This window comes from Eschrichtius robustus, chromosome X (genome assembly GCF_028021215.1).
Source record: "Eschrichtius robustus isolate mEscRob2 chromosome X, mEscRob2.pri, whole genome shotgun sequence".
NCBI classification, from domain to species: Eukaryota; Metazoa; Chordata; class Mammalia; order Artiodactyla; family Eschrichtiidae; genus Eschrichtius; species Eschrichtius robustus.
This window is the reverse complement of record NC_090845.1, coordinates 39,313,254-39,334,293: the sequence shown is the minus strand read 5'-3', so window position 1 is coordinate 39,334,293 and position 21,040 is coordinate 39,313,254. Positions and strand designations below refer to the sequence as shown.

Below are 21,040 nucleotides of genomic sequence, written 5' to 3'. Positions count from 1 at the left end.
GTTAAAAATATTGAGAGTTCTAATAATACAGCAGTATCACTTTTTTCCTATTAACTTGCCCTTTAAAAATATATCAACATTTTTATCAGATAAATTTTTAAATAATTTAGAGATCACCTCAAATGGAATGATATAAGAGAAATTATGGAAGAAAATTTCCTAAGACTTTTATTTGCAGCTTCAAAACAGGCTACCAAAGGAATTCATTTATAACATTTAATAACTTTAAGATGGTGAAAATCCGTACAACCATTGAATTTTTCTAAATCTAAATGGTTGCAGTGACTAAGTTGAAAAGGGCAACAGCTCTTTTGAGTTCTGGGGGGTTTTTTAAATAGGCTATTTCACTTGCAGTGGCTTTTGTGTTGAAGATGCTGAGTTGTTTCTTAAGAACACATTTTCTCTCTGCTTAAACTTACCTGCTTTCTTCAGCTTGCTGCTAAATGGCCTGGGTTTGATTTTTTTTTTTTTGATAACTCAACATTTCTGAGAAATGGAATAATGTATATTATCTCTTTACAACTTAAATCTAGCTCATTTTTTAACCATATTGTAACAGAACACACAAATTACCTTGTACTCTTTGAAAAGTAAATGAAAATTTTTCTCCTGGGTTGGCTTTATTCTACAGGACTTGCCATCAACTACCCAACCAAAAGGACGACAGGTGAATAGATACCCTCTATAGAAACTTCTCTAAACTGAGCTGCTAATAGCCAATCCTTTATTAACCCTTTTCATCCCATAATGTCTGCATTTTGGACCATAACATTTGAGCATTGAGAGCTTGTACCATTTCATTTTAACACATTACACATGACTAATTCTCTATAAAGATTTTTTTCCTAACATCTTTGTAGCTGTGATGGTTATTGTAATTTCAACCTGATCATTTTGTGTTGATGGTTGAGAATTCAGCCTTTGGGGATCTTATGGGCCTGCCTCTGGGGTGGAAAAAAATTTTTAAAGGTTACAAAATTCTTAGAATTCTAAGAATAACCAAAACTTACATGCCAGTGAACATTTTTAAGCAATAATTATCTGAAGTTTGAAGGCTTTTTCTTAATTTGTATCTGCATGTGTATTTCTAAAAGCCATATACAATGAAAAAAAAAAAAGAACCGAAAATTCCTGGCTTTACAGCCTAATCAAACATGAAAAGTTAAGTGCTGCCTAACAAACACAAGCAAGTAACTTTCAATTTGCTGGCACTTTGAGTATGAATTTTAGGTGCAAATGCAGAGACTTGTTATTTTATAGGCTGGATTTCTGAAAAATATCTTGAAGCTCTGTGCAGATTTCAAGTGTTACACTGGCAAAGCCAGGATTCAAACTCATTTTTCTTCTCTAAAAAGAGTAAAATACAAAGTCTAAATCCTGTTTAAAAAATAAAACTATTTTTAAATGCTTTAAAAAATTGTTTGAATTACATTTAAGCTTATCAGCAGTGTGTAGACACACTGCCAGTTGTCATGTAGGCATTTTACAGCAAGATACCAACACGGAGTTCTTGCTAGTTTTGTATCATGTACTGCTTTAGGGTTAAAGCCTGTCCTGAATGCTTGTGGTCATGGTTTAAAGGCTGCCATGTGATCATGACAACTTATGCATAATAGCAACTAAATATATTCAGATTTTAAAATGGTAAGCATACTTCTCTATAATTTTAAGCCTATCCTATTATAGTAAAAGCAGAAATTAAGTCTATTTTTACTAAGCAAGTATCTTAAGTGTTCCCTCCAAATAAAAAGAGCAAAGACTTGAACCTGTACACACCAAAAGTAGTACATTGTTTCTAGTGGTAGCAGTTTTTTTGTGTTGTATTTCCATGCATCATATTTGCTTTCACCATCTAATGTCCTGTTTGTATTGTAGTAAGTGTTAGTGTGTGGTTATTAAGTTAGAGCTGACTGTTTACTTTCACATCACCATGGCATTTTTTCTTACAAACTCCTGTTTTATAGATCTATGTAAGAGCACAATTTGAATATGATCCAGCCAAGGATGACCTCATCCCCTGCAAAGAAGCTGGCATTCGATTCAGAGTTGGTGACATTATCCAGATTATCAGTAAGGATGATCACAATTGGTGGCAGGGTAAACTGGAAAACTCCAAAAATGGAACTGCGGGTCTCATTCCTTCTCCAGAACTTCAGGAATGGTATGTTTTTGTTGTTTTCTTTTAGTTTACAATAAAAATGAAGCCTGGCCATCCATTTTTCAACTTTATATTTTATTCTTTTACAGGGTAAAACCTGTTTAATATATTCCTTGCTCTATTAGCCAAACACAGTTCAAATTAGTCATCCAAGAATTCTAAATTGTCAGCACCAAGTAAGCTCCTGCGTATAGAGTCAGGTCTTTGTTTCACACATAAGGAGAGGAAGGTCTGTAGAGAGGCTGAGCGACTAGCCTCAGGTCATGGTCACATCGTGGTCTCTTAGCAGAGCCCTCTATTCCTATATGCTGTTTCCATCCTTTTAGAATTGCATTTTTTTAAATGTACCCTCTCCTTGCCCCTCCACATGCTCTCACCACCCCCATTCCACTCCACCACCAGCGAAAAATTCAAATGCCAGGATTCACCGTCATTCCAGGTATTTAAAGAGAAAATGTTTCACTATTAGAAGGGTAAGGCAGTCAGAAGCTGCGTTCTTTACCTTTCCAGGTCTTTTTTTTAAAATAAATGTATTTATTTATTTATTTTTGGCTGCGTTGGGTCTTCGTTGCTGTGCGCGGGCTTTCTCTAGTTGTGGCGAGCGGGGGCGGCTCTTTGTTGCGGTGCGCGGGCTTCTCATTGCGGTGGCTTCTCTTGTTGCGGAGCACAGGCTCTAGGTGCGCGGGCTTCAGTAGTTGTGGCACATGGGCTCAGTAGTTGTGGTTCGCGGGCTCTAGAGCACAGGCTCAGTAGTTGTGGCGCACGGGCTTAGTTGCTCCGCGGCATGTGGGATCTTCCCGGACCAGGGCTCGAACCCGTGTCCCCTGCATTGGCAGGCGGATTCATAACCACTGCGCCACCAGGGAAGTCCCCCTTGCCAGGTCTTTAAAAATGTGTGTCTGTTAGACAGTTTAGGCTTTGAAAGCAGGTTAAAGTCAGACAGTTTTTAGACATGTTTTTAACTGAGAGGAGTCACGGATTACTGTGTGTTTTGGTAAAATCTATTTCTGTTACTAATGTTACAATTTGCTATTTTTTGAAAAATGTCAATAGTTTTACCTTTGTCAGTACTTTGGCAATATATATCAGAAACCTAGTGCAAAAGAGATAACTTCATGTCCAAAATACTTGAACCTAGCTGAAAGAGACCAAAGGCGTAGAGTTCATAGACACGTACAACTTTTCATCCATTTTATTCACTAATTAAAGGGATTTCTCAGCTAATCTCTTTTGCTTGATCACTTCTTTCAGCTATACTCTTAAATTTAGAATGTCAGAGCTGGTAAGAACCTCAGATGCCATCATTTTACAGGAGGAAACATAGGCCTAGTTAGAGGAAGTAGCAGCCTTCCATCTGATGCTGTCTTTCAGTCTGATCTTCAGAAAACAGTTTAAGCATTAGTGAGAGGAAAGTGATTTCTAAGTCATTTTGATGGTGATGTTACTATGTTATCATCACTGATATTTATGTTTTACAAAATGTGTTCTTGAACGTTGCCATATATTAATGAGCATTTGTTGAAAAGAATTATGTAGAATCCAGACCTCTTCTCCCTGGTCAGCTCATTTGTATAAATCATGTCTCACCAATACCTAGAACTCTGAGTCCTCTGGAGGAAGCCTGAGAAATGGCAGGGGGAAAAGCAGATTTGCTTCCTGTTTCCTATAATGGTAGACTAGGTTATTTGGATCAATCCTCCCACTGGGGGAAAAAAAAACGAAAAGTGCTACAGAAAATAATATGTTTCTGAAAATGACCTTAAGAGCACTGAGTAGCTGAAAAGGTAGGTATTGGGGAACTCAGGGACCAATTTTTATATGAAAGCCATTAATCAGAGCAGTAAAAATTATTAGAGTACCAAATTGGTCCATTTTGCCAGGAGGGCGTTTCTATTACTAAAAACTTCTCTGCCAGAGGACCAAGGTTAAGACCTAATAAGGCCTGTACAAGTAGGAGAATCTGTTAGGAGACTCATCCCGCATTGTCAGGATCTGCAAAAGGCTATACCCCCAGGTTAAGAGCAAACAGATAGATAAGCATCCCCTCACTGCCCTTCCACACCAGGGTACTGTAGAGAAGGCTGCCTTGTCGGTGAGCAGAGCAAAAGGAAAGCAAAGTTCCCCTGAAAAAGTTGTGGCCACCGGTCCACCCTGAATGGATTTGCACCCAGGTACACATAGCCTGGGACAGCCAGGGAAACTCCAGCTATGTGCTTGATGTGGTTTCCCCTTTACTAATAGTTCCAAATATCTGTTATAAACAAATGAAAGTCTCTGAAGGAGAACACTTTTATCCTAGGCCTCATCCTAGAGCTCCTCCTGACCTCCCACATAAACTTTCTTGAGGGCAGTTACCAGCGAGTCAAAATGAGCAAGCACACATGGAAACCAGTGAGACCTGACAGAAATGAAAGACGCCAGGAACAAACTCAAACCTACTTCATATATTGGAATTATTAGGAGACAAAGGTTTTTAAACAACTGTGCTTATTAGCAGGCTTTTAAAAATCAGTAAAAGCTTAAAAAATATCTTCAGAGAAGAGGGGGAAAAATTTAATGGCATAGCAGATTTGAAAAAGAACCAAAATGAATTTCCAAGGACAAAAAATGCACTAACTAAAACTCAGTGGCCACACGCCTATTAGAATGGCTAAAATTTTTTAAAGTTTTCGTCAGCAGGTAAATGGATAAACAAATGATGGCATATGCATACAATAGGATGCTCTTAAGCAATAAAAAGAAATGAACTATTGATAACATACAACAATATGGGTGAAACTCAAAATCATTAGGCTGGGTTTCCAGGCAAAAAAGAGAACATACTGTATAATTCCATTATATAAAATTCCAGAAAATGCAAAACTAATCTACAGTGACAGTGGTTTCCTGGGGATCTGGAGGAGGGAGGGAGGGATTACAGAGGGGCATAAGAAAATTCCTGGGGTGATGAAAATGTTTGTTATCTTGATTGTAGTGATGGTTTCATGGGATGTATAATGTTTCAAAACTGATGAAATTTTACACTTTATATGTTATATTCGGTTTATTGCAGAAAAACTGAACTCAATAAAGTTGCAGTGACCGTAGAGGGAGACAGGGGTTCTAACTAGGATGAAGAGGAAGAGGCCCACTGGGCAGTATGTTCCTTGAGACCACAGTAGGACTCTGGAGGTATAGGAAGGCATTCCCAGCTGAGGGGAAAAAGCAGAGTCCCTTGTTGGAAAAGTGAATTGGTCTCTAGAATGTCGATGGACATGTAATACTAATGAGAAAGATTTGAAACAATACTATCAGCCAGACCCAGAAGCTTTGTTCAGATGTGTTGCTACCAAGTCATATTTTTCACATCCTCTAGAGAAATCAAATTTTTTGGACCCAAATACCTTACCTTATTTATCCTTGCTAAATCTCATCTTGCTTGACAAGGCCCATCAGTCTAATCCTCTGATATGATTTGAGTCCCTGAATCTGTCATCCCTTCCCTTGCCTACTAGATCCTCATCCAAGTCAGCAATAAAATGTTAAACATGTGTTTGAAATTTCCTTCCAGGTTGACCTAAATTCTAACACAGTTTCCTTGCACATACTGAGCTAAAAGAAATAACATTCATTTCCTGAGTGCCTAGTAAAAATCAGTATCATTCCTCTGTCATTATACCACATATGGCCACACCACAAATTTTTACTGGGAACTTTTTCTTAAATTTTTTAAGCTGAAAAACATTTATTATAAGATACTCTGTACACTATAACGTAAGCTTCACGAGGTCAGGATTTCATCTCTTTTAACCTGTCAAAAATTCCTCAGTTCTGTTTATGTTTCCAAAGATCCTGTGCCTCACAGAAGCTGTAGTTATGACTGACAGCACATATTGGCTTGAACTGGAAGAATTCCCAAAGCAAAGGTTTCATCAGCCTCCTCTGTATGCCACTTAGGTAATATATGGAGATTGACTTTGGTGCTGTTGCTGAGAGTTCACAGTAGTTCCCAATAAATGTCTTTCTCCTAACCAAAAATAAAGAAATAAATATAAATAAAGCCCTCAAAGAGCAAGAGAGAGAAAGAGACATGGAGGAAAGACTCTAAGAAAGTAGAAGAGAACACTTCCTGACTCATTTCATGATGCCAGCATTACCCTGATACCAAAGTTCAGCAAAGGCAAAAGAAAACTACAGACCCATATCCCTCATGAGCACAGATGTAAAAATCCGTAGCAAAATATTAGCCATTTGAATCTAGCAATATATAAAAAGGATATACATCTTGACCCAGTAGAGTTTGTACTGGGAATGCACAGCTGGTTCAACATTGGAAAACCAATCAACCTGATTCACCATATTAACAGACTAAAGAAGAAAAATCCACATGGTCATAGCAATAGGTGTGGATTGTAAAATTCAACATCCATTCATGATTAAAACTCTCACAAACTGTGAATTGAAGGGAACTTCCTTAAACCTGATTGAGAGTATCTACAATAAACCTACAGCAAACATTATTGGAAGGGAAAAAATATATAACAGGTGATATGATCCTGTGTAGAAATTCAAAGGAATCATTTATAGATAAACAATTAGAATTAATATGAGAGTTTAGCAAGATGGCTGATGTAAAATCAGTGTACAAAAATCAATTATATTTCTATTTACAGTAAAAAACGGAAAATAATTTTTTAAATACCCTACATAATACCACCTGCAACACCATAATACTATAAAGTACTCTTGCAAAAAAAATAGAACTTAAGTTTGATTAGGCCTCTAGATCTAATTAGCTATTTGCAGGAAATGCAAAAGACAAAGGGACTTACTGAAGACACCACAGGGGTGAGATCAGAAACTGTAGGACAAACAACCAGTTTCTGCAACAAATAATTTGCAAGAAGAAAAGGGAGAGAGGGAAGGAGGGGGAACCTATAGGTTTAAAGGGAATTTAAGAATATTTAAGGAAGAAATGATACAAACTTGGATTTTTTTCAAAGTAATCTTAGGGTGGGTAGGTTGTAAATAAAACAAAATAAGCCATGAGTTAATAAATGTTGAAGCTGGGTTGTAGCTATTTGGGGTTCATTACACTATTCTCTACTCTTGTATATGTTTGAATTTTTCAATATTACAAATTTTTTAAAATACCATTTATAAGTTTTTTAATCAACAACCTAGGAACAAATCTAATAAAGTTGTTCAAGACATTTAGAGGATAAATTATAAAACTTATTGAGACATTAAAGAAGACCTAGATAAATGGAAAGACATACTGTATTCAGGGACTAGAAGACTCAATATTGTAAATATTGTAAAGATGTCTATTCCTCCCAGATTGATTCATAGGTTCAATTCAATCCCAACCGTTTTGAAATTGACAAGCTAATTTTAAAGTTTTCAAGGAAATGCACAGAATCAGGAATAGTCAAGATGCTCTTCTAGAAGAATAAGGAGGGAGGCCTTGCCCCACTGATGCCAAGATTTATTATAAAGCTGTAGTAATTAAGACAATAAAGTATGGGCTTAGAGATGCTCAAATAGACCAATTGAAGAGAACCCCTGAACACTCTCATACATAAATAGTCACTAGTGAGGAATAAATAGACTTTTCCATAAGTTGTGCTGGGACAATTGGTTATCCATTAGGGAAAAAAATGAGAGAAATTGGACCCCTAACTTCACACCACATACAAAAATCAGTTCCAGTGTATTAAAAACCAAAACATGAAAGACAAAACTATAAACCCTTGAGAAGATAATATTGGAGAATATCTTTAGGGACAAGGAAGGATTTCCTAAAAAAGATATCAAAAATATTTCCCATAAAAGAAAACATTGCTAGATTTGACTAAATTAAAACTAATAAGTTACATTCATCAAATACCATGAAAAGATTAAAAAGGCAAGCCACAGAGTGGAAGAAGATACCTCCAACATATATAACTAACAAAAGTGTAATATTCAGACCATATAAAGAATTCCTACAAATCAATGAGAAAAAGACAACTGGATAGGAAAGTGGTCAAAAGATTTGAACAGGCACTTTACAAAAGAGGAAATCCAATAGCCAATAAGCATATGAAAAGGTGCTCAATCTCATTAATAATCAGTGAAATGCAAACTCAAAACACAGTGTTACTTCATTACTCGTCCACCATGATGGCTAAAATTATAGACTGATAATAACAAGTGTTGACGTGGAAGTGGAACAATAGGAACTCTATACTGCTGGTGGGAATGCAAATCAGTACAATCTCATTGGAAAACAACTCGTCATTTTCAATAGCATTGTATGGCATTCTGATAGTGATTTTGGATTCTCCTTATATGTGGCTCACTCAGGCACCCCACATTGGCCCACAAGCAAAGTCATTAAGTAAGCAAAACCTTCTGTGGTAATATCTTGAAAGGCAAGTACTTGCTTAGCCTAAACCTAAGAGAGCAACTTTTTTTCTATTATTATTATTTTTAATTTTTGGCTGCGTTGGGTCTTCGTTGCTGCGCACGGGCTTTCTCTAGTTGTGGCGAGCGGGGGCTACCCTTCGTTGTGGTGCACGGGCTTCTCATTGCGGTGGCTTCTCTTGTTGCGGAGTGTGGGTTCTAGGCGTGTGGGCTTCAGTAGTTGTGGCACGTGGGCTCAGTAGTTGTGGCTCGCGGGCTCTAGAACGCAGGCTCAGTAGTTGTGGCGCATGGGCTTAGTTGCTCCGCGGCATGTGGGATCTTCCTGGACCAGGGCTCAAACCCGTGTCCCCTGCATTGGCAGGCAGATTCTTAACCACTGCGCCACCAGGGAAGTCCTAAGAGAGCAACTTTTTAACAACATTTATGTATATGTTACTAATGCTGAATACTGTAATTATGTAGAACAAAATTATGATTTTTCTGAATGTAATGCTAACTATGGATTTAATCATAGTTTTTTTTTTTCCTATCTAGAATCTTCAAGTAGTAGTAGTACCATTTATTAGGCATCTACTGTGCCTGCCACTGTGCTAGGGATATTATTTACATTTTTTGTTATAATTCTTTACAACACCCATCCAAGAGGCTTCAAGAGATTAAGGAACTTGCCAATAGAATGTACCGCCTAAGAGCATGGGCTCTGGTGCCAGACTGTCCTCACTCTCCCACTTTATTAGCTGTGTGATTGGGACAAATTAATTAACCTCTCAGTCCTTTGATCCCCTCATCTGTAAAACAGTGACACGATTTCACGTGTTGTTAGAAAGATTAAATGAGTTAATATATGTAAATTTCCTAGAAAAGCACCTAACACTAAATTGGTAAAAGCTAATAAGTGATAGAGCCAGGATTCAAATCAGACCTGTCTCAGCTCAAAATCCCACACTCATTCCACTGTATTTCATGACTGTATGTTTAGACTTTTCATCTGTGTTATCAGTTAGTATATGTTCAAGTGATACAATGTTATTTTCGTATAAGCCTGCATTTTTAAAACCTTTCTAGGAAATTGTCAAGGAGCAACCTTTATCTGAATGATTTGAAAAGTTTGTGAGGAGTTTGTTCATGCAGGTTCGTGTAAACTCTTCAAATGACTGGTTTTCCTCTTTTATCAGCATAAAACTATACATTAGTTTTTTTCTTTTCTTTGTGTGCTAGGCGAGTTGCTTGCATTGCCATGGAGAAGACCAAACAGGAGCAGCAAGCCAGCTGTACTTGGTTTGGCAAGAAAAAGAAGCAGTACAAAGATAAATATTTGGCAAAGCACAATGCAGGTAGGGAAAAGTACGACTTACTGAGACCGGTTAAACATCTCAAAGAGACTGAAGTAGATGTAACATCTCAATTCCGTCTTCAGAGTTCTCTATCAAAAAAATTTCACCATATGAGATCATCAGCTTGCAAAAACTTTAAGAATCCCTTACCTTCAATTATTATGTTGGTTATTTGCCAAATATTTTACAGAGCTATACTTTATAGGAAGAAAATGCTATTTGGAAACAGTACTCTCTGGAACTCAAAGAACCCAGTACATTAAGTCCTCCCCTGAGAAATGAGAGCTTGAGAGTTTGCTGAATTGCCAGGATTCTTGCCTCCTTGCTGAGATTGGTCTTGAGCAAATACCCTCACTCCTGACTCCTCTCTGGCCCTTGGACATGGCCCTGTGCCACATTTCTAAGGGCAAAGGTGCACTCTTAACAGAGAGCTGTGCTGCAAATGGTTCCGTGGTTGATTTGAAGGAGTGCAAATGACATTAGATAGACACTAACTTAATTTGGTCAGTTCCTGTCACTAGTCTTCTTCCTTCATGGTATTTCTTAGCCCATAAAAGACCAAGAACATTATCTTGGCCTACCCTTCATGGTATGTTTGTCTATATGGAAGCTTGCATTCAACTTAAGTCAAAATATTCACTCATTTGCTAAGAACTGAAATGAATACCAAAAAAGCATGCTCTGTCATTGCAGTAGACTTCCCAGAAGACTCACAGGATGTAACTTAAGTTAACGAAAAGGCATGATGATGTAGAGTGGGATTTACTTATTTTCAGTAACTTCTTAATATGACTCCTTTTATAAGGAACTTTTCTGAGGAGGTGCAAGCCCCAACATTGGCATTAGATTAGTTCCCAAGGTTTCAGAAATAACTCCAAACTTCAAACATATGGCAAAGAAAATCAAGTGAATGCAATCATGCATACCCAGTTTGACAGTATAATATTTCTGACAAATACGAAATGCATTTCCCTCTGTAGAATGTTATATTTTATTAGCATTCACTAGGAAAAATTATTTTGAAACTCTGAATGATTCATTTCTTGATCAGAGAGTAAAAGTAAACATTTTGAAGTATTGTATAATGTGGAATGAATGTGAGTGACCACATGGCTTAATTTTAAATGGTTCAGTTAAATAAGGAAATCTTTCCCATCATGATAGCTACAGTGTGCCACATTTTTATTTCCAATAAAAGGTATCATTTCTGGTTATATACCACTACAAAGCACTAGTCTGATAATGGCTTTTTTTGTTTTATAAAGGGAAGAAATATTCAAAGTAGATTAGTTAAATATAATTAGTTAAAACTAATTGTAAATGCTCCAGTAGTACTATTTGAAGAAATTCACTGTAGTAGCAGCAGAATGTTGTTTAACATAAAATGTCAGTGGTTATTGCCAAGTCTCCATAATCACCTTTATTTCCATCAGCTTCTAACAGGCTCAAAAGGTCTGTTGACATTACATATATATGTATAACCTTGTAATTTTTACAATAATTTTAAATGATATATAGATGGCATTAAAATTAATTTAAACCTAGAAAAGCAAAGAAATGGCCGATAAGGCTGTCAATTCATCCTTAGCTTTTTATATTCTACTGATGGAAGGCATGTAGACATGAGTATTCAATTTGCCAACACTCTTTAATTTAGCTCTGAGGAAAAATAAGAAGCCAGTTAATTGAAAAACTAGACTCTCTAAATTCTGACAAAGAGTCCGTTGAATCGTTCACTTAAGAATTTTGCCAGAGAATCAGCATCCTATCTGGTGGCCAGTGTTTTCCACAGTTAACTTTTTCCATTCTTTGACCACTGGGGCACCACTGATCTTCCATTGTTCCTGTTCTCTCTGATTCATCACAAGTGGTGCTTGGTAGTCCTGCAAACGCACCTGTAAGCTTAATAGCCAGCCCAAGCTAGGACCGGAAATTAGCACACCTGTGTATCCATGCACCTTTGGCAAATCACTTGGCTCCTGTGGGCCTCAAAACGAGGGAATTGGGTTAGTCAATAAAGGATATCTTTTCTAATTCTAAAATTCAGTGGATCTCAGGTTATTTCATCCCTGGGCCTGATAAATGGATATCATTTAATGAAGCCAAGTACTCATTTGCTGTCCCTTATCTTAAGCTTTAGCTCTGGTAAACACTGCCCATTATGTTTGAAGGCTGTATCACCCTTGCTAGAGAAGGCAGGAACCTCGTAGAAATGGAATGGAATTGCTTTTTCTCTGTCGTCTTTAAACACAACACCTCCTATCCAAAATCATGGATCTGTCTAAGTTCTTGTAAACTTAAAACTAAGAGGAGTAGAGGGGCCCCACCACTTTTTTGTTCTCCACAGCATCTGCCTAAGCAGTCGTCTTCCGGGCCTCGGAGCCTTCCTCATGCTCACAGTTCCTTCTACATGTCAGTATTTGTCACTGCCTGAGAGCCTCCCTTGATAGAAAATCTGAGCTTTTTATAAGGTCCTTGCAGGGCCACTCAAGTTTCTGTACAGAACCTGTGTTTAGGCTCATTTGTGATTGTCTAGTCAGAATGTCATCGTTAGGATTCCCACCCGCACAAAATCATCACTCATGAGCTCTCCTATTAGTTTTTCTGGTCTGGAGAAGATGCCTGGCTTTTTCCCTGGACTTTCTAGAAGATGCTGCCTGGCATGTCCTTTCTGCCACCATCTCTTCAGCATTCCTCCCCATCACCAACCAACTCTTACATTTTGTTAATTATAAAGACCAGAAGAACCATTTACTTACTGATTACCTTGCCTTTACAAGAGATGAAATTGTCAGGAAGGAAAGTCAAGTATTTTATCAGCTGTTCTGCTTTTAGCTATGATGAAAGTTTATCCTAATATGTGGCATTGCCTACATAAAGAATTGCTCTAAAAGAGAGAAACACATGCTGTTGACCTCCACTGGGAAGGCAAATGCTTTGAGAACTTTGAAATATCATATTCTTTAATACCAAGAACTAGCCAAATGGGTTCATAGGCCACAAATCCAACTATATTTCTGAAAGGTGTTTTCTGACTTATTCAAAAGTCGATTATAAAATACAGTGGGGGAATCTTCCCGTAGTCCTCAATAAATTAAAATAAGGGCCATTGGGATTAACATATACACACTACTATATATAAAACAGATAACCAACAAGGACCTACTGTGGAGCACAGGGAACTACACTCAATATTCTGTAATAACCTATAAGGGAAAAGAATCTGAAAAAGAATATATATATAACTGAATCACTTTGCTGTACACCTACCTGAAACTAACACAACATTGTAAATCAACTGTACTTCAATTTTTTAAAAATGCAACTGATTTTTATACATTGAAAAATAAGTAATTTTAAAAAAATAAAATAAGGGCATACGTTTTGTTTCTTGCTTCAAATCTTTGAGAATTCAGCAGCTGTTGTTGGCAAGATCCAAACCTTATCATTAAATTCTGAAGTTGTTTACATTTGTAGTAAAAATAAAGGATGAGAACTTTATCAATATCTAGAACTGATGGAAATGATAAAATACTAGAATTAATTATTCCATTTATGTCACCAGGAAATTCTACGTGTCTGATTAAAGCAGAATTCTGTTCAAACTGTTGCCTACCTCTCACAATATACAGTGGCAGTCTATTAGCTGAATGTGACCCATAAATAAATTTTATTTTTCCCATATACACACAGTGTTTAATCTTAATTAGTTATCACATTTGAAAATCAAATATTTAACATAAAATCTGGGTTTCTGCCTTTCCTTGAAAGAACAGAGGGTGTGGTAACATTAGGCCCACTTTACTCGGCCCAGTGTTACCAGTGTACAATGGCTTATCTAAGTGGAGGTTTGTACAGTATTTGAAGATACTAGTATACTTCAAAGCTGCTTTGAAGATAGCTTTTCCAACTGAGATATGGAATCAATGTTAAAGGTTTATTTATGGAAAAGATTCTACTGAAGAACAGGTACCTAAATACTCAAAAGTGTCATGAACATTGAGTAGCTTACCAGGAAGTCAGGACAATATGCCAGACAGTATTTCTGAAGCCTTGGGAATAGATTTGATTATGGTATGTGTAGCGTTTACAGCAAATACATTTTCTGCAACGCATGAAAGACTTTTAGCCACATAAATTTGATGCAAAAAGCATTGTCATGCTTCTAGAAGAACTATACTCTTTGAGGCGCTGAGATTCCTCCGCCCTAGGACTTCCAAAATCAATTTAAGATCAAGTTATTAATGTAAACTTTTTTAAAAACTCTTCATTAATTCATTTTTTTTAATGTTAGAGGCCTGAGAAGTGGTATTTAAATATCCTGAGAAACGCCATTTACATACGTACATACAAACATAGAGGATTTCTACAATACCATTCATAGGTGTGTTTAAATTATGTTTAATACCACAAATTAGTACTGTTGACGTTAAAAAGTATTATTTTTGTTTTCTTTAATACAGAGAACTCTAAAGACGACAAAAAGTGGCCCATAATCTCACTGCCCTGTTGACATTTTTTTAATAGTAAAAGTAATAGGCACACGTGATTAGAAAAGATACGGAATGAAAAGCAAAAGGCTTCCACACCTACACTCCCTGAAGAAGGTTTCTTGTAACTATTCCCAGACAAAACTTGTATGCATATGCTAGTATATAAAACCCCCTGGCTTTTATATAAGGATATTGTTGAATTTTTATTAAAATGAGTTTGTTTCTTAATGTGATTTATTTGCCTCATGTTTAGAATATTGCATGGTAAAGTTTCTTTTGTGCATATTATACTTTTATTTTACTAATATATTAAAAGCCATATTTCAATGACCCCTGTACATTTTTCATGCTGTCTTACTCCCAATGGCCTCTGTGCATGTAAGTAACCTGTTGAGTGACTGTGCCTCTTTGTTTTTGACGGTTTCCTTTCATTAAGTCCCTTTTTTTAAATCAGCAAACAACTTAAAACCTTTAAAAGTTCAGTCTCTAAGTGTTCTCCTTATATTCTTTGTATGTCGTATTTTAAAATATCCTTTTTTATTGTTTCTCCACCCTATGACTACGTGATGATTTCATTTAGACCGGAGTACCCTCTTCATGCTACTTGTATATGGTTAAGATACTGATGTGTAACATATCTGTTCATTTGTCATGTTGATTGTTGATATCTAACTCATTCTTATGTGTTTGAAAAAAATTACTTAATTCAGTAGGATTGGAGTCAGGGCTCTGTAGAGGGAAAGAGATGTGTATACCATTCAGAAAACTTGTGTCATCATCTTGCTCTTTTGTGAGATGCTTGATTATTTCTATATAATAAAATATATCAGCTTGTTGATGGACCTCTTTCATAAGCATACTTTTCTTGATGAAAATATCACTCAGAGGGCAATAGGTATAAAAAGCAATGCTGTAAGCTCTCCTGCTTTTATTTTTGCAACTCTTCGTCGCTCCATTACCACTGCAGCATGACTAGCTAGCTCCGCCACGCAGACAACCTCATGTTCATTTTGATTTTGTGAATCTGCCATTCTAAACACAGAAAGCATTTTGTGGTTTTTAGCTGTTGCTAGAGAATATGCTTTTAAGTCTTTTAGTCAACCTTTATGCAATCAAGTTATCCAAAAAAAATGCACAAATACCCATTAACATGCACTAACCCTTATTTTAACATATTGTATTTCTTTTTTTTTAGTATTTTGGGAATGATACTTTTGTTCATTTGTTTGTTTCTGATCTGTTGCATTCCAGAGTATCCTATTTTGCATTTTAAGGTTCTTTGCTACTGGGAAGAACACAAATGTTAAGGACTGAGCTGATATTCAAAAGCATTTGGCCATATTGTTTCAGGGAGTAGAAGCTTCTCTTAATGATTGACTGAAGCATCTTAGATTCCTCTATTACACCATGGAATCAATTTCATGGAATTTATTTCAACCCCTCTAAAATCCAGAGCTTATTCAATATTCTTTAAAAAAAGAAATTTCAGTGTGTGCCTGACAACATATGGGTAGTACCACACAGAAAAATATTATGGGAAACATAGACATGTGATTTTAGCCTTCTTGTGAGAATTTTCAAATGTGTTGTGAGAATTGGACTACCTTAAACTTCAACAGGAACGGTCATCCTCTTGGGAAAGTTTTTGCAATAGTTTTGTGAAGAGGCAGGTTTCCAAAAAATATTTTTTAAAGCGTTTCTTCTCAGTCTGTAATGATCAGAGAACTCCCCTTTTGCAAAAGTTTCCAAGCTCAGACTCTGCTTCATGCTTCTTCCCATTCTGTCCGTCCTAACTTACTTACCACACACAGGCTGACAAAGTTTGGGGCCCAGGGAAGCATGTTCCCCTACTTACATACCCAAGACTTTCCACTGAATGGATAGCTGGGTTACAATAAAACTTGTGAGATGCTCATTTCCAAAGTGTGTGAAATCATAGTTGCAAAACTTGACTTTGAAGGAAATCTAGCATGCTACCTTCAGCAACTCTGTTGAAAGAAAGAACCATCAAGTTGAAGACCAGCTGTCCATGCATCTCTCATCCACCCCTAGAAATAATCTAGCTGGCCTCTTTCTTGGTTAACTTTAGTTGCATTCATGTTGGTCACTGTCTGCAGACTTTTTCTTTTTAGTATTGCTGATTTCTTAGAATTGCAAAAATATGAACAGCATGTTGTTTTGAATGAATTCATATGATTTGTTGGATACTGCATGAAAAGATATGCAGTATCTTTTACAACTGGACTTTTATGCATGTGCTCAACATATCTTTGGATGACCCTGGTTCTAAAGTGCATTTTCATGGGCTTAAAAATGAAATTTTCTCCCAAAAGGTTATATGACTTAAATTACATGTAAGCTATATATCATAAGTTGGATTCATATTTTTTAAGACATGGCTTTACTATAATTTTGGTTTTGCCAGTAAAATTATAATTTACATACATGAAATATTCCTTCTGTAAATTTATATTCTTTCTAAATCTTTGCATTTTAGTGTTTGATCAATTAGATCTTGTTACATATGAAGAAGTAGTAAAACTGACAGCATTCAAAAGGAAAACACTAGTCTTATTAGGTAAGTTTAACTGCATAAGTGGCTTTCTTATTTTCATCTTCAAGACATTTTATGAATATTATTAACAATTATGAATTTTTAACTTCCTTTTTAAAAAATGCCATAGGTGCGCATGGTGTCGGGAGAAGACACATAAAAAACACCCTAATCACAAAGCACCCAGACCGGTTTGCGTACCCTATTCCACGTAAGCAATGTTTCACTCTCCTTTAAGTGTATTTTTCCTTGTACTTTTCTAATCTTGTAATTTACATATTTTTTCTGATTACATAAGTAATAACTGTTCATTATAGGAAATTTGGAAAGTCCAGAAAAGAACAAAGAAGAAAATGAGTTAACAGTTAATCCCAACCCCACTCTCAATATTTTATTGTATACCCTTCCAGGCTTCTCTTAATGCAAACACGTCGTGTGTGTGTGTGTGTGTGTGTGTGTGTGTGTGTGTGTGTGTGTGTGTGTGTGTGTGTGTGTGTGTGTGTGTGTGTGTGTGTGTGTGTGTGTGTGTTGTTATCATTGTTGTTGTTTAACAAGACTGGGCTCGTTCAGTCTATTTGTAATCTAATTTTTCCAACAATATGCCATAAATGTTACCCAGATGAATTATTCTTCAGAAAAATAGGTTTTAATGATAGTATAATTTTCTTTGATATAACAATATTTTCCTTAATCTGTACCTAAATTGTTGACTTTTATCACTTTTAAAACCCAATGTGCTATCCATTGTTTACTGTAAAGAATTTTAAATCTGTAATATTTTTATTCCCCTTATTTTCTATATCTTATCCTTAACCTCTTGTCCTCTTTGTTTCCTCAAGTACAAAATGAAGTAATTCCAGGAAAATAAAGAGGATTTGAGATCATATGAACACTTAGCAGATACTGGATAGATAATAGCCATCTTGCTACCATCATTTTATTTTATTTTTTATTATTATTATTATTATTCCAAAGTTTAAAATTTGAATCCCAAAAGCTTTTTAGCAGTTAGAGCTTTGTTCGGGGTGGGAAGAGCTAAAGGAGAATGATTTTTAAGAGCAACAGGAGAGTGAATTCCCTGGTGGTCCAGTGGTTAGGACTCTGCGCTTTCAACTGCCGAGGGCCCCGGTTCAATCCCTGGTCGGAAAAAAGAGCAATAGGAAAAAATGGGAAGATTGGCTCCATCCTGTAGGGCCTTCCAATGCCATGTCAGCACCATTTACTGTTTTCTCTACATCCCAGAGAGCTGTGAGGGTTCATAAGACCAGTCTCATCCCAGAACCCTGTCTGATTTACTCAAAAAAAGAAATTCATCAAATATTCTTTCAGTTGGTACCACTGGAGTTTTCTAGTAAAACGCTTTAAAATGTTCTTTTAATTCTCCTTATGTCTAGATCATGAGTACAGCAAGCTTCTTGATCACATAAGCAATTGAACTTCCATGTTATTAAACGGCCAATTAACTAGCTTGGTTTTAAAGTGTGTCATTGCTGACCCCAATCATGTCTACTCGCTGTAATATTTGACCCTGGGTGTATACATAGCATATGTTTACCTACCGAAATGACTGAAGATAGGACAGCATCAACACAGTATGCTGTTTCTTCAGCTTTTCATGTGCCTGGAGAAAGCGTTCTTCTTTAAAACATCCACATTTTGATGTCCATGAGCACTTGGCAGTTCTACAGTCTAGTTGGGGCAGGAGAGGGGAAATTCCCCCAGGGTTTGGACTCATGTACAACAAAGAATAGCATGAATTTGTTCTTGCTGAAAAAAGGAAAGAAGCAAAGGGAGAAAGAAAACTAAAACTGCTGTTCCTGGCTTGTCTAGAAAAACATTTCCTAAAGTGTGTTTTGCAGAATCCTGGTCCTATTAGTATCCCACAGAACTAGGACTTATTGGCAGATATTTTAGTATACACTCGCTTAGGTCAGGGGTCAGCAAACCTTTTCTGTAAAGGACTAAACAGCAAATATTTGAGGCTTTGAAGGCCATATGGTCTCTGACACAACTGCTCAACTCTGCCATTGTGAAAGCAGCCACAGACAATATGTAAACAAATGAGCATGGCTCTTTTCCAATAAAACTTTATTTACAAGAACAGACAGTGGGCCGTATTTGGCCTACAGGCCCTAGTTTGCCAATTCCTGCTTTAGGTCTTTCCTAACTATTATGGCCATATCTGGCTACGGTCATTATGTTTTCAATATGGTATCCCTTTTGCTGTATCCTGACATTCTCCTTTTGCATGGTGCTGTATACCAGCACTGTTCAATAGAACGTTCTCTCATAATGACAGCATTAGATATCTGCACTGTCCAGTACAGTAGCCATTAGCCACATGTGGGTATTGAACCCCTGAAATGTGGCTAGTGAGACTGAGGAACTGAATTTTTTAATTTATTTAATTTTAATTTACTTAAATTTAAATAGCCATATGTGGTTTTCCATTTTTTTTAATTCTTCTTGTTTCCTTCTCTTAAGACCTAACTGCATTAAGGCATAGAGTGAGTTATGTTAATCCTGGGTCATTTAGTGTCTTTCCCCTGTGGTGACCCATGAAGGGATGAAATAGATCTCATCTAAACACAGAAAGATTCACCAAACCCAACAACTAACCAACTACTGTGGTCCGATGTCACATAAACAAATATGACTTCTAGAATTTAGTTCTACAAAGCTACTGGGGGTGGGAACAGGGCATGAGACATACTACAGAACCCATAGCTTTTAAGAGGAGATTGAGTTTGGATAGGTCCATTGGGAGCATCAGCTCATAAGCTCAGCCTTTTAAACCTCTCTTGACATGTAACTTTGCAGACACCACCAGACCTCCAAAGAAAGATGAAGAAAATGGAAAGAATTATTACTTTGTATCTCATGACCAAATGATGCAGGACATCTCTAATAACGAGTACCTGGAGTATGGCAGCCACGAGGATGCAATGTACGGGACGAAACTGGAGACCATCCGGAAGATCCATGAGCAAGGGCTGATCGCAATACTGGACGTGGAGCCTCAGGTAATGCCTAGCTAACCCTGGCACCCTGTCGTCCTGCCTGCATGCTAAACTCAGGTTCTGAAATAAAAAATGGCATCAGAACATCACAGGTCACATAATAATTTAATAGTAAGCTACGGGAAAGTATCGGCAATGAAGGCACCATGAGTTAACCGTCTAGAATGCAAGCTGACTAATCGTTGCACTCAGGGCACACACAGTGTATTTAAGAAGTAGAGACTGTTCTCTTAAGAGATTCGTTATACTCAGAAGCTCAATAAAGTGCCCAATCGGGTCTGTGCCCGCCAGAAATCCTACAGTAATCTGACTCAGGATGAGACTCTGGCACTTTAACACAGCAGCCACCTTTCCTCTCTTGGTACAGCTCACACTAGACCATCAGAGTCTCTGCCAGCATCTTATGTTAATCGCCAGCAAGAAATTCTGATCCTGGGGCCTGGGTCCGAAATACAGCACCAGCTTTATGAATGCAAGCATGAGCGAGCCCCAGGGGATGTCAGGCAGAGCAGGGGTAGAGACCCGTGGTGGTTCTTAGCCTCTGCCATCTCTTTACTGAGGGACGATGCCTGACCCTGAGCTAAAACTAGGAGGCATATGGAGAACTTGGAGAGGACTCAGAGCTAGACGCAGAGACGATTAGATGATCTGCAGATACGTCCTACACTAGAAGGAATAGAAATTTTTTAACTTGAAAAGGAGAAAGCCAAAGGCCTTACATCAAAAATGCTAACAAGCTATTTTTCATCTCTGAGGACAAACTAAGAAGAAGTGGGACTCAAAGCCCAGTAGGAAGGATTTGGGAGTTGTAGACATCAGGGCAGGTTACCGGAGAGGCTTGTGGATGCCCGTGTGACTCCCAGGCCTGCCGTTTCTAAGACCAACCTGTACCAAAAATCCCTTATCACTTACAAATAGAATCAGTACAACACCTGTTGAAATGGTAGACCAGCTCCCCTCAAGCAGGCTCCGTTTCATCAGGGGGCTTACGTGGCTACCCCAGGCAGGGAAGATCCCTGTTCAAGGGCCACTGTATGAAACTTGGTCCCCTAGCCATCCCCAAAGGGAGGATGGAACCAGCTTAGCCAGGGTCT

The 21,040-nt window shown here is 37.3% G+C and overlaps 1 protein-coding gene across 8 annotated transcripts in view; it reads left to right on the top strand.

Annotated features, from left to right (window-relative positions):
* CASK (calcium/calmodulin dependent serine protein kinase) overlaps positions 1 to 21,040 on the top strand; it is a 396,439-nt gene that overhangs the window by 360,972 nt on the left and 14,427 nt on the right. For 4 of the 8 annotated variants that reach the window (XM_068532538.1, XM_068532534.1, XM_068532537.1 and 1 more), the window contains 6 exons: positions 632 to 667; positions 1,965 to 2,161; positions 9,764 to 9,879; positions 16,870 to 16,950; positions 17,057 to 17,137; positions 19,747 to 19,949. In XM_068532538.1, the coding sequence (XP_068388639.1) occupies positions 632 to 667; positions 1,965 to 2,161; positions 9,764 to 9,879; positions 16,870 to 16,950; positions 17,057 to 17,137; positions 19,747 to 19,949 (714 nt within the window). The remainder of the gene's footprint in view (positions 1 to 631; positions 668 to 1,964; positions 2,162 to 9,763; positions 9,880 to 16,869; positions 16,951 to 17,056; positions 17,138 to 19,746; positions 19,950 to 21,040) is intronic. The other 4 variants (XM_068532540.1, XM_068532536.1, XM_068532539.1 and 1 more) reach the window with 1 other exon arrangement.